Below are 27,259 nucleotides of genomic sequence, written 5' to 3'. Positions count from 1 at the left end.
TTAATATGCATTCATATACAGGCATACATTATTTATTTGATTTGTTTTGATGTCTGGAACACTAAACCGATTGAAATAATTGGGATTTCCATCAGTTCATTTCAAATACAGTATTTGAAATTTGTCATTTTGGAAACTGAATCGTATACAGTACATTGGACAAAGCAAGTTTACTTGTCAATGAAGATAATAATGCAACCTATACACTGTTTTCTCCTAAAGCTAATATTCCTTTTCTTTTCTTCCCAGGCCTCTGGGTAGTGCTGAGGCAGACAATGTTCTCCAGAAGTGTGAAAGGGTCCTGGAGGTGTTGGACCAGCATGATGAGGAGCTGTTTTCTGATTGGACCGAGGGACTGGATGAAATCTGTCAGACACACCTCAAGGAACCACTGTTGACACTGGACACCGAGACAGGCCTGTTCCAAGTCAACTTCAGTCCTGCTGTGAGACAAGCAAAGATTGTACATTCATTGGAAATATATGCACATTTCAATAAGAATTTATATACTCGCAGTGAGTGCTGTAACAATCAGACAAAATATGCTCCCCACATTGAAGGTCGGAGCACAACAAACTCTGTATGAAGCCAACACTGTATATTCAACATTTTTTTGAATCCAGAATAAACCAATTCACAACTTTTTTTCACTTAACCATTTTTGTGATATATACATACGTATATAATATGAGAAGAAGTTACATCAGTTTGTTTTCAGCAAAAATAGTAACTAGTTTGCACGAGCTGCAATAACCTACAATGTATAAACAGTTATGGAAAGTCCCCCAATGTTTTTAAGAAGTCAGACAAGGAAAAGGGTTGTCCATAAAAGTTTAGTACTGATGAATATTTGCAACTCTAAAGCTAAGTGTTGCTTTCCATTTTTATTCTATTGTCATTCTATCCTGCTCTCTCCAGCTCGCGTCTGTGCTCAGAGAAGTTAAGTATCTGGGCATTTTGAAGAACCAAAACATTCCTAAAGCTGCTCTCCATCTATATTCGAAGCGAGAGAGACTTTATGTGGTGGGTGGCTCACTTTCTAGCCTCTGTTGCCCAATACTGCCAAGATACCGTATCCCTGAAACCTGTGACTATAAATGTTGATTTGTGAAATTTGTTTAAAATGATCAGTCCACGTGTTAACTTTGCATTTGGTCATGCAGTACACACAAACACTGACTTTAGTGACCCAGTGGTACAACAAGCTCCACAGCACCATCCTGGCTGTTGAGCTGGGATTGGTGAAGGAGGAGATGGCTGGCATGAAGCGACAGCTGGACCCAGCCCTGCAAGAGCTGACCTGGGCCAACGACGACCTTTGGGACTACATTCAGAACACACGAGACCTGGTCAAGGTACTGATCATTTCCCATCTATTTAGGGGAAATGCTTTCACTGCACCAGCGGCAAACAAAAGCTGTTTAGTCCACGTATTGATAACATTTTTGCACCATTATGATAAAAGTGTCTAAGGGTTGGCTACAATGTGGGCTGATATATAAAAAGGCTGGCAGTTACTTGATTGTGTAGCATGAAATGGCACTGTCTTTATGTGGTCCAAGCCAATTTTCCTTGATTATAGCTGTGGCTCCATCCCATAGCACTTCCTCTTTATAGCAAGCACTTGAAAAACAGATAGCAACATGATGCTGTTGACCAGGAAATGTAATTATCGGTTGTAATAGATGCTCTTTTTTGCAATTGCCAGAGCATCTCTAGTCGTGTCCAGAAGAGTAAAGCTAATGTGGAAGCCATCCAGGCCCTCATGGGGAAATTTAGTAACCGGGCTTTCATCACCAGAAAGAGTCGTGATTCCACTCTCCTTATCTTCTCCGACATCGAAGAGAGTGTTTCCAAACAGCATTCTCTCATCAGCAGCACGGGGGATCAGATACACAAGCTACTGCAGGTATCCTCACGTCTCCCCCTCGATATGCATGGTTCAGTTCACGAAGCAAAATTTACTTTGAAAATGTGGGCATCGTGCTATCTCATTTATGCACTTCATGTACCTTTACTGGTCTAAAATCAAAAATTTTTCATCTTGTTATTTGGCGCTTCAGTCTCCTCTTGTTGTGATTAATTGCTGTCGTGTGTTGTGGCATGTGGCTGGAATGATTCTGCCAAAACACTGAAGATGGAGATGAACATTATTGCATCTTGCATATTTACATATTCATTGTCATTCAGGGTCACTCATATAAATAAAGCAATATAGATGGAGAGAAAGACAACTTGAACATGTTTCCATTTTCAATTGTACTCCAGGAGAGTCAGTCTCTGCTTGGTGCGAAGGATCTGGACAGCAGTGAATGGCAGGCTTACACAGAATATGTGGACCGAGTGATCCTGTGTGGCTTCTCCAGCGCAGTCCGCTGCTCCCTGCAGTACTTAATGGACAACACTGATGCCGCCCAGCGCATTACACCACTGTTTGAAGTGCAGCTGGTGCTCAACAGCAATGAGATGACCTTTGACCCTTCGTTAGATTTAAGCCACAGTGGCAACTTCTATGATATTGTGGATAAAATGGTGACCAACATCACAAACATGGCATCTTTCATTCCCAGAGTGGCAATCCACAAGCAGCACAATAACTACCAGGTGCTGTGCAGACTGCATTATAGATGTGCACCTTACACATTGCGCATACAGATGTTTACATTTGCATGTGTGCCACTCATTTCATATGCAGTCTCCATTTTTCTTTCCACCTCACAGTGTGACATAAACGAAATGGATGAATTGTCTGAAATGTGCCACATAATCCGCTCACGTGCACGTGCCGCTGTTGCTAAGGTGAGTCTCTAATTTTCGGTTCGCGTGAGGTTTTATTGTTTTGTTTTTATTCTAATGAGGTTTACAGATCCATAGTTACAAAGATTTTGTTGATTGATAGGTCAGAGAATACCAAGCCTCCTTTTCCAGCTACCGCTACCTCTGGACTGATGACAGGTCAGATGTGTGTGGTTTTGTTTTTTGTTTTTTGTTTTTTACATTTATCAATTATATTTAATATAGACGTGTGCATTTTGAGTGTTTGGTGTTTTCTTTTCAACATCTGCAGGACTGAGTTCATGAGGCAGTTTCTACTTTATGGCCATGTGCTGAGCACAGAGGAAGCTGAGCTGTATGCCGACTATGAATTAAAGAAGAACCCGCCCACACTGGACAACTTTAAAGAGCAAGTATGTTACACATTTGTATATTAAATAGGTCTTTTAACTCTGATTAATCAAAGTTGTGTTTGGAAATCTCAATAATCAGACTAATTTGACTGTACCTGTGTTCATCCAGATTAATCTGTTTGAGTCCCTGTATGTACGAGTGAGCAAAATGGAGGACAGGAAGGTGTTTAGCGGCTGGTTGCAGCTGGACATTAGACCCTTCAAACACACACTGATGAACGTCATCAAGAGGTGGAGTTGGATGTTTAAAGAGCATCTTCTCAACCATGTAAACCAGAGGTCAGATACGCTTGAAAGCCACACTTGACACTCTCATTTTGAGAATTGACAAAGGAATAACGTCACTTCTTAACTCTTTTTACTCCACAGTGTGAGGGAGCTTTCCCTTTTTGTCCAGGACACAGCTCGGGGTCTTTCTGCCAAAGTATCAGATGGCGACTATGCAGGTTTGGTGGACATAATGGGCCACCTCATGGCCATCAGAGACAGACAAATCAGCAACGAACAACACTTCAAGCCGCTCAAATCTACCGCTGAACTTCTCAAAACCTATGGCCAGCAACTCCCAGAGAGTGTCTACATACAACTTGAAGTGTGTGCCAATGCACAAGCGCACAGATTTTCATAAATGATAGTGATTCTGTCGGCTAATCAGTGTGTCTTTGCTCATCAACCTCAAACACAGGAACTGCCTGAAAAGTGGAAGAGCCTCAGAAAAATAGCCTTTACAGTCAAGCATGAAGTGGCGCCGCTACAGTCCAACGAAGTTTCGGTAATCCGCAGGAAATGTGTGCGGTTCGAGGTGAGGCTGTGTGCGAGTGGGATAGGATGTCGTGCGGCAACCTCTTACAAAGAGCTCAGTATCTGACATACAAGCCTTCTTACCTTCGATCCTGCATTATATATGACACCACATACCCTAGTGACTGCGGTGATGGATGGAGAAATTGATGCGGCTCTCCATGAATCCCGAACCTTGTCTTGTTTTAACATTTTAGGTCAAGCAGTATGAGTTCAGGGAAAGATTTCGAACTGAATCGATCTTCAAGATCAATGTGGAGGAGGCATATAAACAAATTGATAAGGTGAGCGGTGCGACTTTCTTTTGCTGCCTTTAAAAAAAGAACACCTTGCCAGTTACTTTATCAAAATAATACACAGCAATTCATTGAAGAAAATCAATCAAGCTATGCAGTTTGAATTAATAGCCTATTAAAATGTCTGTCTGTAGTCTAATCGAGCAGTAGCAGTGATGGAGATGGAAATGAAGAAATTGCAGGACACGGCTGATTTGTTTGAGGTCAGCTTTCCGGATTACAAGCAGCTGCGGCAATGTCGCTCCGACATTATTCTCGTCAAAGCAGTCTGGGACATGGTCATCTTTGTGAAGGTGTGCACTGTAATCACAATACAAATGTCCTGGTGGGTTAAACTTGACTGTTTAAACATTGACCTGGCAGTGTCTGTATGGAGCTTCCAACCCGCAACTATGCTCAAGCTTTGAGATGAATTCTATCAAGTGATGTGTTTTACATTTTACAAAGTGCTTTAATTTCCACTGGAGAATATAAATGATGGGGGGGGGCAGAAATCCTTTTTGGGTAAACAAGTGTGTCTACGATGCTTTCAATCTCCTGTGAATTCCAGACCAGTATTGAGGATTGGACCAAAACTCCATGGAAAGAGATCAATGTTGAGCAAATGGACATGGAGCTACGGCGTTTTGCTAAAGTATGACAAACTCGAGAGAAAAATAAGTTGTTAGCTCCTGCTGAAATTTAAACAGGCACTTCCAAGTATATCTGCTGTTTTTCACAGGAGATGAAGATGCTGGATAAGGAAGTACGGGTGTGGGATGTCTATGTGGGTTTGGAATCCACTGTTAAAAACCTTTTGACCTCCCTGAGAGCCGTCAACGAGCTACAAAACTCCGCTGTCAGGGAGAGACACTGGCAGCAGCTCATGAACAGCACGGGGGTACGAGGATGTCTTTACTGCTGCTTCACTGTGCCACGTTCTGTTTACTGTAATTCAAATATATGATTTTTTTTTTTTTAATCAGGGTTCTTGTCTTCGTGTACTGCAGCTTGGTTAATCTACTGAACATAGTCCTGACCAGGTTCATCAAACCCAATTATCCAAACCTGAATTTTGAACCCACATGTCCCCTCTCTGTGTGTGTGTGTGTGTGTGTGTGTGTGTGTGTGTGTGTGTGTGTGTGTGTGTGTGTGTGTGTGTGTGTGTGTGTGTGTGTGTGTGTGTGTGTGTGTGTGTGTGCGTGTGTGTGTGTTTTGGTCCTCAGGTCAGGTTTGTGATGGGTGAGGGCACCACCCTGGGGGACCTGCTGGAACTACAGCTTCATCGTGTGGAGGATGAGGTGAAGAACATTGTGGACAAGGCTGTGAAAGAAATGGCAATTGAGAAGGTAGAAATTCAGATCAATTGTATTGTAATAACACACTGCTATGATGATTGGCAAGGCATTCATGCTGATATAATCCAGGGGTGTCAAATATGAGCCAAATCCTGCATGATACCATTAGCACCAAAGCTTTACTGTGAGGGTGGATTCGTGAAAAGTAGGGGGGGGGGGGGGGGGGGGGTAAGATAGAAGTAAGATGCAGTAAGATAGAAACATTAGGAGTTATGCAAACAAAAATGTACTATTTACCATAGATACTGTGCAAGCATTTTACTCGAAAATCCACATCAAAATTTGTGAAACGTTAAACAAATTATTTTTATGAATACCTTTTCAGATGAAATCAGCTGGTATGTGGTCATCTCTGAACAACCTGCTTTTCATCTTGCAACACAAAGTGTACATTTTATGTCATTGTTGCAATTATAATTATATTCCACTTTAGGGGTTTTTGTTGTTGTTGTTGTTGTTTGCTCTGTGTCATATTGGTAATCCACTTGACCTGCTCATCCTCAACTGTATAGGTTTTGGCAGAGATAACCCAGACATGGAGTATTATGTCGCTGTCATATGAGACTCATGCCAGCACAGGAACCCCTCTGTTGAAGGCGGATGAGAATCTAATAGAGACACTGGAGGACAACCAGGTGACCCTTTGTAACAGAATCTTAATATGTGCTTCATTCTGTTAGCTTCTTGTGAAGCATGAGGAGCTTAAGCTTGTTCTAAACACGCTTTGTTCCTAATCTCTTTATTCCCCACTGACAGGATTTAGCATCCATACTTCTTATATCCATACCTTCTAGGCTGTTTATGTTATCTAGAAAATTAAAAATAAACACATACACACAAGAATGGAGATAAAATGAGCACTACATGATCACCACAGTATAATTGTCTTATCAAGATTTTTTTTTTAATGATTATTTAATGCAATCAAATCTAAATAAATCATATCAATCTAGTTGTAAGAAATCAAAATATATATTTACAGAATGTAAAATGTGGGTAGTCTCGTGTTCTGTGTCACGATCCATCCGAACTCTTCAGGTGCAGCTGCAGAACATCCTGATGAGTAAGTACGTGGAGTATTTCCAGGCCGAAGTGAGCGGATGGCAGAGGAAGCTGATGGTGGCTGACCTCGTCATCTCGTCCTGGATGTCCGTCCAGAGGACGTGGGCTCACCTCAACAGCATCTTCACCAATAGCCATGACATCCGGTGCCAGTTGGCCAATGATGCTGAACGATTTAAAGGCATCCACACTGACTTTCAGGTAGACACATATGGTGACGACGTCCAGCATTCTTCCTTATGCAAGTCTCGGCTTACGTTTACTGTTTACCCTTGTCCGCTTGTCTTTCATCCAGAGCTTGATGACTGAGGTGGTGAAAAACAGTAACGTTGTAGATGTGACAAACCAGCTGGGTTTCCTGGACAGCCTGGAAACTTTACAGCAGCGACTGTCGGTGTGCGAAAAGGCCCTGGCTGAGTACCTGGAGACCAAGAGACTCACATTTCCCAGATTTTATTTTGTCTCTGCCTCAGATCTTTTGGAGATTGTTTCCAAGGGAACGCAGCCCAGACAGGTGAAGGATTATAACCTGATCACATTGTCCAAGGGAACGCTTAAACAGATATTGTTTCCATATTCCATTCATCGCTTTAACTGTTTGTCTAAGAAAACAAAATGACAAAAGACAAGAGTAAAAAGTGTGATTGTTCATATCTAAAGTGCCATGAAATTGAAGTTGCGGTTCAAGTCTGGGCCCGGGATAATTTCTGAGTGGTGTTTTCATGATTTTATCGAGCTACAGGTGTCTTCCCAAAGTCCATAAACATGCAATATTAATTGGTGTTTCGCCATTTATTTGAATATGAGGTAATTGATCTATGACTATGGATGTGCATTTGTGTGTCTTCCCAGGTGACCAGACACTTGTTGAAGCTGTTTGACAATATAGCAGATCTTCGCTTTAAGGACTCGAATCGAGGTGGAGGAGGTGAAGAGGACGGGGTGGCAGTTGCTATAGGAATGTACAGTCGTGAGGGAGAATATGTTTCGTTCTCTCAGCCATGCCCTTGTGAAGGACAGGTATTGAAAAACAACATTTGATTCTCTTTGTGCAAGTACAGTTGCACTCATTTGGCATACCTATACGTTTCTCAGTACGTTGTAAACAACACATCATTTCACGTTCATGCAGATTGCATCATATTTTTACCATTTTTCTAGATTATCTTATTTTTGTGTCTTTCTTCAGGCTGAGTGTTGGTTAAGCGCATTAGAGAACACTATGCGCTGTACAGTCCGTAAAGAGATCCAAGAGGCTGTAACTGCTTATGAAGACAAACCCAGAGACCAGTGGCTCTTTGACTACCCTGCACAGGTATTTACAGTAAATCTCATACACTATCTGAAGCAGCAATGTTACCGTCATGAAAACACAAATGATCTGTTTTGATTATTGTTTCACAGGTGGGGTTGACTGGAAGTCAGGTGTGGTGGGCCACTGATGTGGGCATTGCATTTGAGAGGGTGGAGGAAGGATTTGAGACAGCTCTTAAGGACTACAACAAAAAACAGGTAGGCCTGCAGGGTAAAGTCAGGTTGGTGGGAGAACCCATGGTTTATTTTTCTCAATGATGTTTGCTGCATTCTGGTTCCCTAGATCACACAGCTCAACTCACTGATCCACATGCTGTTGGGAGATTTAACTCCTGGAGACCGACAGAAGATTATGACCATCTGCACCATTGACGTTCACGCTCGAGATGTTGTCGCCAATCTCATCACTCAAAAGGTTGTCCTCGATTTAGCCTAAATCACAAATTTGTCACATAAAAGTGGTTAAATCTTCCTATTGGTGGTACTCTGTGTTTCTGTTAGGTAACGACTGGACAAGCATTTGCATGGCTGTCCCAGTTACGCCATCGCTGGGATGAAGAAACGAGACACTGTTACGTTAATATCTGCGACGCCCAGTTCCAGTTCAGCTATGAATACCTGGGGAATACTAACAGACTGGTCATCACCCCACTCACTGACAGGTTTGCACTCAGTTTTTCAAAATGTACCCATGATTAAAGATGTCTATTTTTATGAAGGAACACCTTCTCGGAACTGGGTGAAGCAACTGCAAACTGCTTCAAGCGTTTAACTTCTGGACCATCTGCTAAATTAACCAAAGATTTAGTTATTTATATTACGAAGTTTCATCCGCAATTACAACATTTCAGATAAGCAGAGCTTAGAGTATTAGAATGTATCAACTCATGTATACAAATAAACAAAGTGATAAACAATCATTGCTGGTCTTTCAATGTTATATTAAAAAATCACACAAAGTGTAGTTATTAAAGAGAAGATGAGGCTCCCATCACATCTGTAGCCTGTTTAATATGGAGTAAGCAAGCTTCCGACATTTTTTTCATTGGCATTTTATTCTCAACCAGGTGTTACATAACCTTGACTCAGTCGCTCCATCTGACTATGAGTGGTGCCCCATCAGGCCCAGCTGGCACGGGTAAAACAGAAACGACTAAGGACCTGGGGCGCTCCCTGGGCATCATGGTGTATGTCTTCAACTGCTCTGAGCAGATGGACTACAAGGTAGTGTGGGCCGGGCAGATGTTCTGACCGGTGTCCATTGATGGGGGAATATCACCTGTTCATTTGTTTTCTCCTGTTTGTATTCCATCCATCCGTCACATCCCGTGTCTGCGCCAATTTTTCTTTCAGTCCATTGGTAATATTTATAAAGGCCTGGCTCAGACTGGAGTCTGGGGCTGCTTCGATGAATTCAACAGGATCTCAGTGGACGTTCTGTCTGTGGTGGCTGTCCAGGTTAAGACTATACAGGATGCCGTACGCAATAAAAAACAAAGGTATATGGCGCCAAAAACTACATTTGGATGTGGGTTTTTTCTGTCGACTCTATTTTCAACCATCTGTAATTACAACTGTGTATCTGTAGGTTTCATTTCCTTGGGGAGGAGATTGAGCTCAAGTCCACAGTGGGAATCTTCATCACTTTGAACCCCGGTTATGCAGGCAGGGCTGAGCTCCCAGAGAACCTGAAGGCTCTATTCAGGTTTGATATTATCACAAGTAGACTCATACAGTGTGTCTTAAAGATGCTTGAAATTAGTAATTTATTTTCTTATATTTTGCTAAATGTTCAGGCCCTGTGCAATGGTGATCCCAGATTTTGAGCTCATTTGTGAGATCATGTTGGTGGCTGAAGGATTCATCGATGCTCGTCTTCTGGCACGCAAATTTATCAGCCTCTACACTCTGTGCAAGGAGCTGTTATCAAAACAGGTATACACATAAAACTAATGTGTCACAGCATAAAATATTCAAAAGCAATTTTTTTTGTGTGATATCAAGGTGAGTGCAACCTCCAAGGTAAATGTTGGAAGTAATGTAGTTATAAAAAAACAAATAATTGATTATCTATCTACCTTTTGTTGGTTATGTACTTTTTGACATTAGAACTGAATTAGTATGCATTTCATGTCTGTTTACATGGTTAATTGTAGATACAATAGTGAACATAAAAAACCCAAAACATGTGAGGTGCTTTCAAATATACTTTCAATCTACACATAATGTATAGTTACAAGACATTGCATCTCATATAATGGCCTATTCAACAAGGATGGTAAAACCACTTCATTGATAAATAGCATACATCTTTATTCTCCTTTGTGCTAAATATGTTAATATTGTGTTCACTGTTAGGATCACTATGATTGGGGTTTACGGGCTATCAAGTCTGTCCTGGTTGTAGCTGGATCCCTGAAAAGGGAAGAACGCAGCAGACCTGAGGAACAGGTGTGTGTCACGGACTGAAGTGGCTATTTAGACAAAACCTTTTGAATTCCTTTTTGTTGGTGGAAAGAAATTTGGAAGAGCTTGTTTTTGTCACAAATCTTTGCACATCACCGCATTTACATGATGGCAAACAAACTTGACAACGTCATTGTCTCTCCAGGTGTTGATGCGCGCTCTGAGGGACTTCAACCTGCCTAAGATAGTGACCAATGATGTTCCCATATTCCTTGGGCTCATCAGCGACCTGTTTCCTCAGCTGGATGTCCCAAGGAAGAGAGACCCGAAACTAGAAAATGCTGTTCGGCAGTCGGTCACCGAGTTGCGTCTCCAGCCAGAGGAAAACTTCATACTTAAGGTACCTCTCTGGTATTGCATGTGCTTAATATCAAAATGTTTCATCTGGGAAGAGGTGGTGTTAAAGACTGTTGAATGTACGACCCAATGCTTACAGGTGACCCAGTTAGAGGAGCTGCTGGCTGTCAGGCACTCTGTGTTTGTTGTCGGTGGACCGGGGACTGGAAAGAGCCAGGTTAACTCTGCTTATTGCATTCAAATTAAATATGCATGACATGCAAAAAGTGTTTTTGCTTTTCATTTTAACAATAGTTTGTGTGCAATTACCTTTGCACCTCATGCCTGACCTATTTACTACTACCATGTTTTGAGATTCCTTTCAACAATGAAGTGATTTCTGTGATTAAAACAAAGTTTAATGTTTGAAATGTAAAATGTATGATATTTATTCACTAGATCCTGAAGACCCTCCACAGGACCTACGCAAACATGAAGATGAAGCCAATCTGGAATGATATTAACCCGAAAGCTGTCACCACGGATGAGCTTTTTGGATATTTACATCCTGCTACCAGAGAGTGGAAAGATGGTTAGAAGCTTAAAGATTATACAAGCTGTTTAATGAGCAATAAATAATGATCAGGAAAACAAGCGTTCCCTCCAGATTTGGGTCACTGTCAGGTGGGAGCTATTTTGGATAATTTATTCCAAAGCCTCCTCTCAGCATTAATTGGAAAGTTGAAGTACTTTTCTGGTTCACAGCCACCTCCTGGTTAAGGAGCTTTCATATTTTGCTGAATTTCTGCTTGTGACTTTGGTTTACCACAGCAATATTGAGCAGCAGGTATATTTCTTGCTGCCTTAATAGTCTGGTGGTGGCAGAATTAAAAGAATCCTTCTGATATCACTTTGTATTAATTATTGTTTGATATTTTACTTTACTTCAGGTCTATTTTCGTCTACAATGAGAGAGCTGACATCAGTGGGCCATGACGGACCCAAATGGATTGTCCTGGATGGGGATATTGACCCAATGTGGATTGAGTCCCTGAACACAGTTATGGATGACAATAAGGTCAGAGCATATCCATGGTTAAGGGGTTAAATGCCACACTAACAAAATGTGCATGTAGGTTTTTGTTTTCTGTTTTTTAATGTGTCAGTTTTAGACTGGATGCCATTTTCCTGAATGATACCTTCGGTCTGATTATCCCGTCTTCTCTTCAGGTTCTGACTCTTGCCAGTAACGAGAGGATTAGTTTGTCGTCCTCCATGCGTTTACTCTTTGAGATCTCCCATCTGAGGGCCGCTACACCTGCAACTGTATCCAGAGCAGGAATCCTCTATGTCAACCCGCAGGACCTCGGCTGGAGCTCGTAAGTCAGACACAAGCATGACAAACACAGTGCTGTCCTTCTCTATATCAAATTGTGGTGTGGCTCTGATAACTTCTCAGTTACGTGACAAGCTGGATAGACACCCGACAGGCCCAATCAGAGCGAGCCAACCTGACTATTTTGTTTGATAAATATGTGCCATACTGCCTGGAACAAGTTCGGTGCAATCTGAAAACCATCACCCCGGTTCCAGAGAGCAGCATGGTACAGGTACAGTATACCTGTGTGTGGTTGTGCATTGGTAAGGTCCTTTTCTCGGCCGTTGTCCTTTCATTTATGGGATTTCTGTCTTTTACCGGATCAGACGTTGTGTTCCTTGCTGGATTGCCTGTTGACAGAAGACAACACTCCAGCCGACTCTCCTAGAGAACTGTATGAGATCTACTTTGTCTTCGCCTGCGTCTGGGCCTTTGGTGGGGCTCTCTTCCAGGATCATGTGTGTGCTGATCTCATACCTGCCTCAACTTCAGTATTTTACGCAGTGAAAAGCCTTGTAATTCAGATAATTATACTACATCGAAATATTGATAGTTTACCCCAACATCTATTTTCAGCTCAATGATTACCGTGCCGAATTCAGCCGCTGGTGGTCGAAGGAGATGAGGGCTGTGAAGTTTCCGTCACAAGGCACCGTCTTTGACTATTTCATTGACTCTGAGACGAAGAAGTTCACCCCCTGGAGTGAGAAGATGGTGCAGTTTGAGCTGGAGCCTGATGTGCCACTGCAGGTGTGACTGCTATGAAGGGATGTTATACGTCACATGACCGCCACTGAATCAACGTTTCCACTCAGACAATGCGATGTTTATTTCAGACTGTCCTGGTCCATACCCCAGAGACCATCTGTCTTACCTACTTCATGGACCTGCTGCTCCAGAGAGGCAAACCAATTATGTTAGTGGGAAACGCAGGAGTGGGCAAGACCATCTTAGTGTCTGACAAAGTTGCCAAGCTGAAGGAAGACTACATGGTGACAAAAGTCCCTTTCAACTACTACACTACATCAGCCATGCTCCAGCGTAAGAAAAAACTCTATTTGTAAAGATTTTGTACAGGAATGCCAACTAAACAAGAATGTGCCATTATCACTCCAAAAAAAGACGTGTTTACACTTGTAACTGAGTGCAAAATCAATAGTGAACGCTGTTCTGAACTACCTTCCAGTTGCTTGCCGATATGTTACCTGGTTTTAGCTTTTCAGGCTATTTGTTCTGTGCATCAAATGTCAATCATAGGTTTGTATTATGGTAAAAGCCAGGCTGCAAATGGGATCAGAACCTTTTTTCTTTGTTGCAGTTTCATTCCAAACAGTAAAATGGATTTATTCACATCTCCTTAGTGGCCATTCTCTGCAGCAGACCTTAGATAATTCCTCACGTTTTAGTCATTTCTGTCTGAGGTGCATAATTTCCTGCAAACATTATCTACAGTCTATCATTTTCTCAAATTGTTTCCTGCACTACGTGGACCTCAGGTGTCCTGGAAAAACCTCTGGAGAAGAAAGCCGGTCGTAAATTTGCTCCGCCCACGGCTAAGCGACTCATCTACTTCATAGATGACCTCAACATGCCTGAGGTGGATGTTTATGGGACCGTCCAACCACACACACTCATACGCCAGCATCTTGACTATAGCCACTGGTGAGATGGCGTGCCTGAGATGGACGTACTGTCAAAGCTCCCTAAGCTTTCATGCTGCCTACAGCACAGCACTTTACATATACTATGTACATATATTACATAGCATATGATTTTCAATCTGATTAAATGTTTCTTTTAGGTATGACCGACAACGGTTGGTTCTGAAGGAAATTCATAATTGCCAGTATATCACCTGTATGAACCCAACATCTGGAAGCTTCTCCATCAACCCTCGACTACAGGTACAACCAAGTATACACAAGCACAATGCATATAGAAATCACAAAAATACTATTTTCATGAATGTTTTCTTCACTCTGACATTAGTCGTAATTGGAGTTGGCAATTCAAATAATGCTAATAAGAACAGATGTTGTGTGAAAATAGACTATTAAACAAGGATCACACATTGGTGTTGGAGTTGGCACCGCTTTCTCATAGTAAGAATATCTGGACTTACTTGTCTTTGTGTGTGGATATTGCATGTTCTCACTGTGCCTGTGTGGGGTTTTCCTCGTAATTCAGTTTCCTCCCGTAGTCCAAAAAGATACATTACAGGCCAATGAGTGACTGCTTGCCCATAGTCAACTGAGAGTGGCTCCAGCGCCCCAACTTTCATGAAACGGTACACATGGTGGATGATTGAGTAATATTAACATAATTCTGTAAATGCATGGGCATTAAGACAGAATTTAGTAATTCCAATGTCCTCTAAAATTTAAGAAATACCCACAAATCTAATTGAATTCGCTTTCATAAGCTTGTCCAGAAAGGGATATCAAGTCAGTCTTTAGCTCTTTATTTTCCATATCTGCTGTTTCTCACGTCGTTGGAAACTGCAGCCTATCTCAGCCAGCACATCATAGTTTGAAGACAGTTTACATGCTCATCTGGTCACATCACACAGTGACGTAGATTCATACACCAATAACGTAAAACTTAAAAAAAAATCACTCATGCTCACACTGATACATGCAACCGATGTCTGAGTCTCAATCTCCCATATTTGCCAGCATGTCCTTGTATTGGAAGAAGACTCAAATAAAATGCAGATTAAAACAAAAACACAAGCACTGGGACAGTTTGCAAACTCTACTCAGAAAAGTACTTTTACTATTTCTGTTGAAACCAGGAACACTCCTGCTCTGCTTTCCCAATTGATAAATAGAATTTCTCTTTTTCTCTTTTCATTTCAGAGGCATTTCTCAGTGTTTGCAGTACATTTCCCGAGTGCTGACGCATTAGCTACCATCTTCACCAGCATCTTGTCAGCACACTTCCTTCAGGGAGGATTCAGCTACGGGGTTTCTCGCTCAGTTGGAACTCTCATACAGGTACAACAAAAGCATTTTTTTTTTCCAATTATATAAATGCAAACATTAAGTTTGTGATGTTTTGCTCATCCAGGCAGCTATTTGTCTGCACCAGAAAATCAGCCAGAACTTCCTGCCCACAGCCATCCGCTTCCACTACATCTTCAACCTGCGAGACCTCTCCAACATATTCCAGGTACTCAATAGACTGACTTATAATACAAATATAACACGAAACAGCTTTTAATTTTAGTGTTAATTTAGTGAAATTATCTTTTCATTAACACTGAATTTAAAAAGATGGGCATTCATCAGTCACTCAGTGCAGCTGTTAATCAACAAACATAACTGTGTTCTTTTTATATGAAGAGTACAATATAAAAGGCAGAGAATTTATTCAAGGGAAGCTCATTTTTTTGAACAGCTTACATGGTTGGTCATTGTTGTTCACATTTTGTGAGGTAAACATTTCAACATTCTAAAGAAAATGTTGAAAACAGAAGTAATGAAAGCCCATGTGGTTGTTTATTCTGTTGTCCGTGGGATGTATAGGGAATCCTGTTTGCCCTGCCAGAGAGTATCCGGTACCCCATGGACCTGGTTCACCTTTGGCTCCATGAGAGCTCGCGAGTCTACTCTGACAAACTGATGGAGGAGAAGGATGTGGAACTATTCAATAAGATCCTGCTTGATACCGGAAAGAGATATTTCGAAGTAAGGATAAAGCAACTCACTGGCTTTTTATTCGAAGCCGGGATTTGCTCCAGCACCCTGCTAACCTGCACAGGATGGAGCGGTGTCGAAGATGGATGGAAGTACCAGCAATTCAGCAATAATTGTTTTCAAGTGATGCAGCAACCCCTTGTGGCAGAACAATAAATAAAAAGCTATAGTTTTATACACTGCTTTGTAAAAATTTATTCTTTCTACCTTAGAATGACGGTTACAAGCATGAGATTATCAGTGTTTTCATGTCGGCTGTTGCTGTTTTTGCTATGTGTGTCTCCAGGGAATAGATGAGTCCATTTTTATCCACCAGCCGTTGGTGTACTGTCACTTTGCCCAGGGAGTGGGAGAGCCTCGCTATCACACGGTTTGAGACATTCATGCACACTATCTTGTCAGATGTTTGTTGACTAGACTCCGTGTTGCTTCTTTCAAGGATTCATTTATTCTTATTAACAGTGGTGGTACAAAATTCAGGTGAGATTAATTGTTTTTGACTTTAATCAATTTAAATTGTAAATGAACTGTAATTTCCATATTCAGAGACCTTATGGCACACGTTCTGCTGTCATGTCTGATCTGTCAGGGAGTAAATGAGGATGAATGTGGAGTCATTAGCAAACTGATTGCCTTTCTTTTCTATATGAAGTAACTTAATTTCATTACGTATCTGGAAGTCACTGCATACTCTCTTGGACACTGCTGGCTGTACACAAAAGGAGCCAAGTTAATTTGTTCATTTGTCAGGCTTCAGACTGGGAGAAGCTCCAGAAGACATTAGCTGATGCTCTGGAGCATTATAATGAGCTGCACGCTGTCATGGATCTGGTCCTGTTTGAAGAAGCTATCCAGCATGTGTAAGAAACACTCACACAGACACGTGTATACAGGCTACAGACATAAGCACACAGAAGGATTGATAGAGATGAGCGCTAATGTAAACCAAAGACAGTAAACACAACATTAAGCCTAATATTTGCATTCAGATGTCGCATCAGTCGTATCCTGGAAGCCCCCTATGGTAATGCCCTGCTGGTTGGAGTCGGGGGCAGTGGGAAACAGAGTCTGTGTCGACTGGCTGCCTTCCTCAGTGTGCTGGAAGTTTTCCAGATCACACTGCGTAAAGGCTATGGCATCAATGACCTCAAGGTAAACACCTATTTACTCTCAAAGAAAAATGCAGTCTCTTTATTCTATGAATGAGGTTTAAATCATTTCTATATCAAAGCCAATATTCTCCTTTTAAGAATGTTACTTTTTTCTGCATTGCTTTTACCATTAATCTATATGTTTGGTAAATTTTTGATAGCTTTTCTCCTGTAGTCATTTCCATGTCATCCTTATCCACAGAGTGATATCGCTGCCTTGTATATAAAGGTGGGAGTAAAAAACATCGGGACAGTGTTCCTTCATACAGATGCCCAAATTCCTGATGAACGCTTCCTGGTGCTCATCAACGATATGCTGGCTTCAGGTTTGACCGCAGTAACTTTAGAAGAGTGTCTGTTCCGTTAAATATGTAATAATTACACGTAAATATGTGAGCACAGTATGTTTATGGAGCCTGACGATCATCAACCATATTTGGTTTATCCTGACTTATGACAATAGCAATGCTGCAATTTCCTTTCATATTATTTCAATTTAGTAGAAAAGTCAGAAGAGAGAGAAGTCTTCTGAACTGGTGCAGATATCTGATCATTGAGCTTTCGTGTGTGTGTGTGTGTGTGTGCGTGCGTGCGTGCGTGTGTGTTTTAGGGGATATTCCAGACCTGTTTAGTGATGAAGAGGTGGATATGATAGTAACATCCATCCGTATGGAGCTGAGGGGGCTAGGACTCATCGACACAAGAGACAACTGCTGGAGTTTTTTCATCGAAAGAATACGAAGACAACTCAAGGTCTACAAAAACATTAATGTTTTTATAGTAAACAAGTGGGTTTGATGAGATTAATTCGTAAAAACTGCATTTTGCTTCTTTCTTCTTTTTTTTTTCCTCCTCCAGGTTGTCTTGTGCTTCTCTCCAGTCGGGTTCACATTGCGCACACGTGCTCGAAAATTCCCAGCTCTGGTAAATTGTACTGCCATTGACTGGTTTCACCCCTGGCCTCAGCTTGCTCTGCAGTCTGTCAGCTCTACCTTCATTGAGAAGATACCTGGGCTGGAGGTAACAACAAAGCAAATTCATTATACTTTCACTGTACAAGATAACTATTTAGTATTGGGAGACCTGAGGAACTCAATTTTATTGTGCTTTATTTTTGTAGTGCCACTTATAAATTATGTCTCATGGCACTTAAAGAAAAGCCAAACGATCTACACGAACAAGCTTAAAGGGGCATGTAGACTCGAGACTCAAAACCAGACTTGGATGCAGTGTTTTTCTGCTCCAGTTTCGGTAACAGGATTGTAAGTGTTGATATAAGACAGCAAGCTGATGGTCTTGCAGCAGAGTTGATGAGTGAAAAAGGCATAAATCACAAACTTTTAGTTCCAATAAAGTGATCCTGCAGGAAGGTACAGAGACAGGGAAAAGGACACAGACTACAGGGAGACATGTAGTGTGTGTTATATGCAATATTAACATATGAAAGTATAGATTCAGAAAAGAAGAGAAACGATAAAGAAGCAAAAAAGTAGGTCTTCCAGCAGTTTAAATCTAAGCTCGGTTAACTAGAAATATACTAAACTGTGACGACTTGAGGCTCAAGCTTCATCTTATTAGCATCGTCTGAAAGTAGACTGTTAGCCTCCCCAACTCAAAACTCCAAAAATCACCTATAAACAGCACTTTGGCAATGGCACTATGAAACTTATGGCTCCTCAAGATAGGATGGAGAGAAAGTGAACACATTATTTTGACCATATATGTTTTTGAAACAACAGACATTTTTATCTGGAAATATAGAATGCTTTGTGATTTGCAGAAAGTGCTCAAAAAGGCGAAATTATGATGCAGCAACTGTAAACAGAAAAGCAAGTAAATGTCCTAAGTGTTCATGAAAAGATAGACGCTGTTACTTAGTGTCTTAAAAATGGTTTTGAGACGAGTGTTGTTATCACTGTGTCAGCTCACGGTCATCGCTTGCTAAAGCTTTCTCTATGTTCAATCTGCTCAGCCAAATGTGAGGGCATCCATCAGTGAGTTCATCTCCTTTGCCCACACAAGTGTCAACGAGGTGAGAGTCACCACGGAGCAATGTGAGCAATAAACACTCTTGACGTCCTCTTTGACATGATGTGTCTGTTTCCCTTACCCTGCAACTGCCCACAGGTGAGTGTCAAGTACCAGCAGAATGAGAAGCACTTCAACTATACCACTCCGAAGAGTTTTCTTGAGTTTATGAAGCTGTACGACAACCTGCTGGGGAAGAAACGCACGGAGTTGACGCAGAAGATGGAAAGATTGGAAAATGGACTTCAGAAGCTGCAGACAACGGCGTCACAGGTCAGCGAATTTGCACTGCAATATCCCGCCATACCTTATATTTTGTTGTATCTGTCACCTCGCCTCGTGAAGCTTTTTTTTTTTTAAATGTTGTCAGGTGGAGGATTTAAAAGCTAAGTTAGCAGTGCAGGAAGTGGAGCTGTGGCAGAGAAACACAGATATCGAAGCGCTCATCGCTAAGATCGGACAGCAGACGGACAAACTGAACCAAGAGAGAGCTGTCGCTGACGCAGAGGAACAACGGGTAAGTGAGAATCGAGGGTCATTCAAGCTGCAACGCCATAGATGTGAAGTATTACTAAAATTACAGTACATTAGCTTTCAAGGTTCATTTAGTGCCACGTCTTTGAAAGAGAGTCACTGGAGAAGAAACTAAAGAGGAGTAATAACACCGGATAAAGCACACGGATGATCTGACACATTTTTGGGGGGGCATATTATGATTCCTTCAGGTGGCGGCAATTCAAGCTAAAGTGACCAAACAGCAACAGGAAACTGAAGACGACTTGGCCAAGGCTGAACCCGCCCTGCAGGCAGCCAACACGGCCCTCAATACTCTCAACAGGGTAAAATACTTCCACACGCACACAAACGTGCCAGTCTGACTAGTTAGTAGATACCACATTCCAGTTTTGGGGTTTATTTAGTTTCAAGCACTTTGGTTTATCATTTCAATGTCAGTATAACAAAAACGTGTTACGAGGCCAAAAGAGATGAAAGTCTGTGTCTGTGTCTGTGTCTGTGTCTGTGTCTGTGTCTGTGTGATCCAGCTGAATCTGACAGAGCTGAGGACGTTTCCCAACCCTCCAGCTATTGTCACCAATGTCTCAGCAGCTGTTCTGGTGCTACTTTCTCCTCAAGGCCGAATCCCCAAAGACCGCAGCTGGAAGGCTTCCAAGATGGTTATGAGCAAGGTGATATTTTACAGTGATGTTTTGTAGTGCTTTTTGGATTAATGGCTCAATACTGCAAAGCCAAAAAGTACATCATAAATTTCAAGTAAATTCGATTCCCTGCTGAAAAAACATGTCTGAGATTTCACGTCTGAAAATGTAATCATGATTGACTGGATTCAAGTGTGTGTGTCCTGCAGTTATTTCTTCCATCGTGAATCAGCCTTGTTGATCCTTGATTTTTCTTTTTTTTGTCCTCTTTCATCTGTTTTTTCACAAGCCTCTGACGCACGTTTTACAACCTCTGTATTTTATGTTTTGATGCTACCTTGGCCACGGCACTCTTGTTAAAGAGATGTTTCATCTCAACCGAGGCAATCTTGTGGTTGAAAGAAGTCGTACGTAAAACTGAAAAACTGCTTTTAGAACTGCTGTGTTACATCAAGCAGATCCCAGCACTTTGTATTGTGACATTTCTTTATATTATATTTTTCCGTTACTGCTCATGATTGAAAAAATCCGCAAAACTATTTATAGAGGCAGAATGTAATTTTGAAAACTGCAAAAGGGCAGTAGGATTTCATTTCTGTGGGAACCATTTTCACTCTTTTATGGATATATGTGTTTTTCTCCCATTTTCTTGTGATTCAAATACACACATAAATCCATGTCCAGGTGGACGACTTTCTGCAGGCTCTGGTGAACTTTGACAAAGAGCACATCCCAGAGGCCACGGTGAAGTGTGTGAGAGATGATTACCTCAGTGATCCCGAGTTTAACCCAGACTTTGTACGGCAGAAATCCTCAGCAGCTGCAGGCCTCTGTGCTTGGGTGATCAACATCATACGCTTCCATGAGGTACAAACATGTGCTCAGACTGTCACATACAGTCAGTGTACAGCAGATTGTTTTTGGGTTGTTTGATGACTTTCTGTTTTTTTTTTTACCCCCCAACATTTGCTCCTTTGGATAGATTTTTGTAAGTAGCACCGATGCAGATTTTGTTTAATATTTATTTTATGAACGTGTCCACTGAGCTCAGGTCATAATTACTATATCTTCTGAAGGACATTTTTGATAATAAAGGTAATACTGTGGTATCGTCTCAGAAATATGTGTGTGTCTACAGGTTTTCTGCGAAGTGGAGATGAAGAGGATGTGTCTGTCTCAGGCAAATGCTGATTTGACTGAGGCTGCAGAGAAGCTGGAGGCTATAAGGAAGAAACTTGCAGTAAGTTTGTTCAGATCAGTGATTATTTATTACTTTTGTGAGAAAATGTTGTCCTATTATGTTGATATGATGTCTAAATTAGAACTTTGATTATTTACTGGCTCAAATATGTGTTGTTTTGTTTTTTTAAGGGGAGCGGTTAAAACCCTGTACTTTCAATTACTCTGTTTGAGTTACAGATAATAATTTAATATTCATTTCATTGCATTTGAGTTTCATGTACGACTTTATGCTTTTTCAATACAAACAATAAGAGTTTTGGGACAGACTTTAATGCTGAACCAGTCATCACTTCCCCAGTTGATCCTCCTCTTTTATTTCTCAGGAGCTAGATAGTAGTCTGGAAACTCTGACAGCAGCATATGAGACGGCCATGTCAGAGAAACTCCGCTTTCAGGAAGAGGTCAACCAAACCAACAAGACAATTGAACTGGCCAATCGGCTTGTCAAAGGACTGGAGGTACAGCAGCTGGTGACTGGATCACATTTCTCGTCATATTCCTACTTTTAGTTCTTTACTTATTCACGTGAATTCTGTCCGGTGTCACACCCAGAGTGACTGTGTGTGTGTGTGTTTCAGAGTGAGAATGTGCGCTGGGCTCACTCAGTGGCTCAGTATCACGAGCAGGAAGAAACTCTCTGCGGAGATGTACTCCTCACTGCAGCTTTCATCTCTTATGCTGGCTCCTTTTCCAAGAAGTACAGAGGAGAGCTGCTGGATAACCTCTGGATGCCCTTCCTGTGCACCCAGAAGGTTTCACTTTTACCTTGATAGTCTCCTGCACTTTTTCCCTGAACATTTCTCCTCTTGTTTGTATGTTTAACACTTCCTATTTCTGTACCAGCGCACAGTTTCAATTTTTTTATTCTCTTAATTAGGTTCCTATTCCCATGAATGAGGGCTTAGATCCAGTGTCAATGTTGACTGATGGAGCAATGGTGGCCCAGTGGAACAATGAAGGTTTGCCAGGTGATAGAATGTCCACACAGAATGCCACCATCCTCACTAACTGTGAGTATAGGGGTTGGATGTTTGCTTGAACATGTTTTTCATAACTGTCATTAGCAGAGTGCAGGGTCTGTTTAGTGACACTGCCTCATTTCTGTGTGTGTGTGTGTGTGTGTGTGTGTGTGTGTGTGTGTGTGTGTGTGTGTGTGTGTGTGTGTGTGTGTGTGTGTGTGTGTGTGTGTGTGTGTGTGTGTGTGTGTGTGTGTGTGTGTGTGTGTGTGTGTGCGTGCGTGCTTTGCTGCAGGCGAGCGCTGGCCTCTCCTCATTGACCCTCAGCTGCAGGGCATCAAGTGGATCAAGAGTCGCCATGGAAACAGCCTCAAGGTTCTCAGTCTAGGGCAGAAAGGGTGAGTGTTTAAAAACAAGAAAAAAGAAAAGAAATTGCTGTTGTGCCTGTGTCGCAATCTGTTTAAAATACATATTACAAAAATATCCACCAAACTTGTTTTTGCAGTATTATTGTGCCTGCTCCCATTATCTTTTTTTTTTTTTTTTTTTTTACCCCCTGTGACTGTTTACTGTTGCTTCAGTTATGTAGACGTTATTGAACAGGCTGTTGTTGCGGGGGACACCGTCCTCATTGAAAACCTTGAGGAGACCATTGACCCTGTTATCGACCCCCTGCTGGGGCGGCACACAATCAAGAAGGGCAGGTAACACACACACACACACACACACACACACACACACACACACACACACACACACAAACAAGCACATGCTTTTAAAACAAAATACTCCAAGTTGATCCTCTTCGCTCTCTCTTTTTTTTTTCTATCATCCGTGCTTCATCCCACATTTCTCTTGCAACAGTTGCATTAAGGTTGGGGACAAGGAGTGTTTTTTCCACCCAGGCTTCAGACTGATTCTCCACACCAAGTTGGCCAATCCTCACTACAAGCCAGAGATTCAAGCCCAGACCACACTCATCAATTTCACAGTGACGAGGGACGGACTGGAGGATCAACTGCTGGCCCAGGTGGTGAACCAGGAGAGACCAGACCTCGAGCTCCTTAAGGTGAGTCAGACTCGTGTTTTCTTGTGAATATGCATCATAATAGGGATTTTTAAACAGTCATTAGTCTCAGTGCTTAATTCACATCACACTCTTTCTCATTAAATCTTTTCTGTTCATACAGAGTGACCTAACGAAGCAGCAGAATATGTTCAAGATCGAGCTGAAGCTCCTGGAGGACGAGCTGCTGACCCGACTGTCTGCTGCAGACAGCAACTTTCTTGGTGACAACGTGCTGGTAGAGAAGCTTGAGACCACAAAGCACACTGCTGCTGAAATTGAAATGAAGGTAATGAATTAACTGTTTCTTTGTATTTTTGGAACTTGATATATTCAACAGCTAAACTTTTCTCCATTTGTGAGGGGTAAATTTGTGTCTTTTTGTGCCCTTTTTATTCCTCAATTTAGGTTCTGGAAGCTAAAGTTAATGAAGTAAAAATAAATGAAGCGAGAGAACATTATCGCCCAGTCGCTGTCAGAGCCTCTCTGCTCTACTTCATCATGAATGATCTCAACAAGATCAACCCAATGTACCAATTCAGCCTCAAGGTAACTGGAGCAGAATATAGGAGCTGACTCTGCTGCGTAGGCGTCAAGAAATTAGAGTTTAATGCAGATGAAGGGCATATTGACTCTCTTTCTTAACTCAGTTTGCAAGGAAACATATGAAACACATCGGTGTAATGTGTCACTGCACAAATAAATCCCACAAAGTGATTCTTCCTTTTGTTCCCAGGCCTTTAATGTTGTTTTCCACAATGCGGTGGAGCTGGCAGAGGCATCTGAGGACGTTAAAAGCAGAGTAAACACACTCATAGACTGTGTTACATACTCCACCTTCAACTACATCAGCAGGGGACTATTTGAAGGAGACAAGCTCACCTTTACCGCACAGCTAGCCTTCCAGGTGTGTATGTGTTTGTGATGCTGTTCGGGAGAGTTCTGTTCCTAACGGTGTTCTCCCACTTTTAGTTGCTCCTGATGAGCAAGGAGATAGATGTGCGCGAACTGGACTTCCTGCTGCGTTTCAACATTGACCACAGTTATGTCAGCCCCCTTGACTTTCTCTCCAACACAGCGTGGAGCGCCATCAAGGTCCACTATCACACATGCACATATGCAAGATTTGTTTTTGCCAGCTGTACGCAAATTACGCTATAAAGCACCTCCTGCTGTGCCTTGATTTTTGCACAGGTGATGAGTTTTACTGATGAGTTTCGCGGCCTGGACCGGGATATTGAAGGCTCACCCAAGCGCTGGAAGAAACTGGTGGAGTCTGAGTGTCCAGAGAAGGAGAAATTCCCTCAGGAGTGGAAAGGAAAAAGTTCCCTGCAGAAACTGATCATGATGAGAGCTCTGAGGCCTGACCGTATGACTTATGCCCTGAGGTGATTCAAGTTTTTTTTTCCAGTTTATCTTACGTACTGTGTTCATCTTGAAAAGAAATTTAAAAAATGGGACTACAAGAATTGTGGTGGATGTCACGTTCCACTGCGGGCATTTTATATTAAACCAAAGTATTTCTGTCCCTTCTGTTTGCATGCTGAAGAAACTTTGTGGAAGAGAAGCTCGGAGTGAAGTATACAGAGGGACGAAAAATTGAGTTTGCAAAGTCCTTTAGAGAAAGTGGTCCAGCCTCTCCTGTGTTTTTTATTCTCTCCCCTGGAGTGGACCCACTTAAAGATGTGGAGTCCCTGGGTATACACACACACACACACACACACACACACACACACACACACACACACACACACACACACACACACACACACACACACACACACTTGTGCACACAAATGCATTATCTATACTTTTACTGTTCTCATTCATAATTCTAAATACTTGATTAAAGAAATGCATGAGTCATTGTTTTACAATGCAGTGACAGTAAATGTAAAATTAGTTATAACATGTCCAAGAATGCAGTCGTGTACAAGTGATGCAAAATTCATGCTGAGAGGTCGACACACCATATTAGAAAGAGTGAGCATGATCACAGACAAAAAAAACGTGATAGGATGTTTGTTTGTTTCAATTTATGTCAACACATAAACTATTTATTCTGATTTGTCTCCAGGGAGGAAGCTGGGATTCACTATTGACCTTGGAAAACTCCACAATGTTTCTTTGGGTCAGGGGCAGGAAACTGTGGCTGAAATGGCCATGGAAAATGCTGCCAAGGAGGGTCACTGGGTTATTCTGCAGGTCTGTTTGTGTGAAAGATGCTTTCATGTTTGACTGAAAGCCAATCCTTGTATTTTCGTTTTTTTTGGTGTATGTTTAATAGAATTGTACTTCATGAGAATTAGTGGTAGTGGTGATGTTTCGCTGTTACCCTTACTTATGATATTATGTTGTGGATTTAATTAAGTACTTTATAGATTTTTCACGCTTGTTTCTGTTTCACTTCCCTGCAGAACATCCACCTGGTTGCCCGTTGGTTGAGTTCGCTTGAGAAGCTTCTGGAGCGTTGCTGTGAAAACAGTCATCCAGACTACAGAGTGTTCATGAGCGCCGAGCCGGCATCCACGCCCCAGGAGCACATCATCCCGCAGGTTTTAAGCCATTTTCCTTCATCTTTCAAATATATACTCATATTCCATGTGTGTTTGTGTGCACTGTGTCTTTTTTGCACTCAGATGTAATTTAAGGTTCATCACAGTTTGTTTTTTTTATTTTAAACATTTAAGGGCATTTTGGAAAATGCCATTAAAATCACCAATGAGCCTCCGACTGGCATGCACGCCAATTTGCACGCTGCTCTTGACAATTTTGACCAGGTGAGTTTCTCTACTTCGTGTTGGGAACATCTTGTGCAGCGTATTTGCTGTTTAATCAGTCAGTGTGTTCCTATCCTGGCCCATCTCTTCAGGACATCATGGACCAGTGCAGCCGCGAGCAGGAGTTTAAGACCATCCTCTTCTCTCTGTGTTACTTCCATGCCTGTGTGGCAGAGAGGAGGAAGTTCGGTCCTCAGGGGTGGAACAGAAAGTATCCGTTCAACACAGGAGATCTGACAATATCGGTTAATGTACTCTACAACTACCTTGAGGCGAATGCACAGGTGGGGTGTGTTGGGTTGTGCATGGAGGAGATGGTGTACCATTCGGTGATTGAGAGACTGATCTCTGAGTGGATGATGAAGAGTCGATTGTGCTGGCAGTAATTGTTCAGATAATGGCAATAATGCAGGTGCCCTGGGAGGACCTGAGGTACCTGTTTGGGGAGATCATGTATGGAGGACACATCACTGACGACTGGGACCGTCGGCTCTGCAGAACGTACCTGGAAGAGTACATGCAGCCCAACCAGGTTTGCGTGTGTTTGTTAAGGCGATACATCGAAACAGCGCCCCCAGTTGTCTTCTGCCATACAAGAACAGGGCCACTGTACAAACATTTGCTGATCTCCAGATTTAATTGCTTTTGTGATGCAAACCTGTTCTATTTTGGGCTACGATTCAACTTCAGTTAGAGGCTGTTTGGCAAGTTTTTGCACATGAAAGCGGAATATATTGGCACACGTTTCTGGCAACCAGAAGTGCCAGACCACCTGGTGTACTTATCTTTCACCGACTGCAGTTGAATCATTCAACGTATCATACCAGCTTGAGATTTCGAGCTACAATTTGTCTTTCTATTTTCTTTATTGTGTAGTTTGACCGGAAGCTCTCATTGGCACCAGGATTTGTCGTCCCCTCCAACCTGGACTACCAGGTAAGTCGAGTCAGATATTGTTTGATTACACCTTCTTTGAGCCTCCTGATTTACACAATTTTCTCAAGTGAAACAGAAGTTTTTTGTCTCGATTAAATTTAAGCGTCACATCCCATGACGGCAGTCT

At 41.9% G+C, this 27,259-nt stretch overlaps 1 protein-coding gene across 1 annotated transcript in view; it reads left to right on the top strand.

The window, feature by feature from the left end:
* Window positions 1-27,259, top strand: part of LOC308135533 (dynein axonemal heavy chain 11-like) — a gene marked incomplete at both ends in the record, with an annotated part of 40,013 nt that overhangs the window by 10,154 nt on the left and 2,600 nt on the right. Inside the window, 74 exon segments of the mRNA XM_080503582.1 lie at window positions 250-445; window positions 919-1,023; window positions 1,164-1,355; window positions 1,709-1,909; window positions 2,269-2,604; window positions 2,722-2,799; window positions 2,900-2,962; window positions 3,075-3,188; window positions 3,298-3,467; window positions 3,558-3,780; window positions 3,874-3,990; window positions 4,187-4,273; window positions 4,420-4,578; window positions 4,836-4,919; window positions 5,007-5,165; window positions 5,491-5,613; window positions 6,135-6,257; window positions 6,661-6,885; window positions 6,980-7,198; window positions 7,537-7,704; window positions 7,874-7,999; window positions 8,089-8,196; window positions 8,282-8,413; window positions 8,500-8,660; window positions 9,066-9,222; window positions 9,352-9,564; window positions 9,567-9,703; window positions 9,795-9,933; window positions 10,357-10,449; window positions 10,610-10,804; window positions 10,901-10,978; window positions 11,200-11,332; window positions 11,691-11,818; window positions 11,971-12,119; window positions 12,200-12,350; window positions 12,445-12,576; window positions 12,695-12,868; window positions 12,955-13,159; window positions 13,615-13,780; window positions 13,920-14,022; window positions 14,977-15,114; window positions 15,188-15,289; window positions 15,646-15,807; window positions 16,103-16,186; window positions 16,567-16,676; window positions 16,806-16,968; window positions 17,170-17,293; window positions 17,578-17,720; window positions 17,826-17,987; window positions 18,940-18,999; window positions 19,095-19,268; window positions 19,366-19,512; window positions 19,721-19,834; window positions 20,039-20,182; window positions 20,837-21,019; window positions 21,291-21,392; window positions 21,718-21,852; window positions 21,973-22,146; window positions 22,272-22,404; window positions 22,646-22,748; window positions 22,932-23,054; window positions 23,215-23,419; window positions 23,541-23,705; window positions 23,825-23,965; window positions 24,153-24,323; window positions 24,389-24,511; window positions 24,611-24,804; window positions 24,966-25,114; window positions 25,494-25,621; window positions 25,834-25,971; window positions 26,107-26,196; window positions 26,289-26,480; window positions 26,609-26,728; window positions 27,073-27,132. Of these exon segments, the coding sequence (XP_080359708.1) occupies window positions 250-445; window positions 919-1,023; window positions 1,164-1,355; window positions 1,709-1,909; window positions 2,269-2,604; window positions 2,722-2,799; window positions 2,900-2,962; window positions 3,075-3,188; window positions 3,298-3,467; window positions 3,558-3,780; window positions 3,874-3,990; window positions 4,187-4,273; window positions 4,420-4,578; window positions 4,836-4,919; window positions 5,007-5,165; window positions 5,491-5,613; window positions 6,135-6,257; window positions 6,661-6,885; window positions 6,980-7,198; window positions 7,537-7,704; window positions 7,874-7,999; window positions 8,089-8,196; window positions 8,282-8,413; window positions 8,500-8,660; window positions 9,066-9,222; window positions 9,352-9,564; window positions 9,567-9,703; window positions 9,795-9,933; window positions 10,357-10,449; window positions 10,610-10,804; window positions 10,901-10,978; window positions 11,200-11,332; window positions 11,691-11,818; window positions 11,971-12,119; window positions 12,200-12,350; window positions 12,445-12,576; window positions 12,695-12,868; window positions 12,955-13,159; window positions 13,615-13,780; window positions 13,920-14,022; window positions 14,977-15,114; window positions 15,188-15,289; window positions 15,646-15,807; window positions 16,103-16,186; window positions 16,567-16,676; window positions 16,806-16,968; window positions 17,170-17,293; window positions 17,578-17,720; window positions 17,826-17,987; window positions 18,940-18,999; window positions 19,095-19,268; window positions 19,366-19,512; window positions 19,721-19,834; window positions 20,039-20,182; window positions 20,837-21,019; window positions 21,291-21,392; window positions 21,718-21,852; window positions 21,973-22,146; window positions 22,272-22,404; window positions 22,646-22,748; window positions 22,932-23,054; window positions 23,215-23,419; window positions 23,541-23,705; window positions 23,825-23,965; window positions 24,153-24,323; window positions 24,389-24,511; window positions 24,611-24,804; window positions 24,966-25,114; window positions 25,494-25,621; window positions 25,834-25,971; window positions 26,107-26,196; window positions 26,289-26,480; window positions 26,609-26,728; window positions 27,073-27,132 (10,678 nt within the window).

Source organism: Blennius ocellaris (genome assembly GCF_963422515.1).
Source record: "Blennius ocellaris genome assembly, chromosome: 10".
In the NCBI taxonomy this organism is placed as follows: domain Eukaryota; kingdom Metazoa; phylum Chordata; class Actinopteri; order Blenniiformes; family Blenniidae; genus Blennius; species Blennius ocellaris.
Note: the sequence above shows the minus strand (reverse complement) of the source record. Positions and strands in the feature narration are given on the sequence as shown.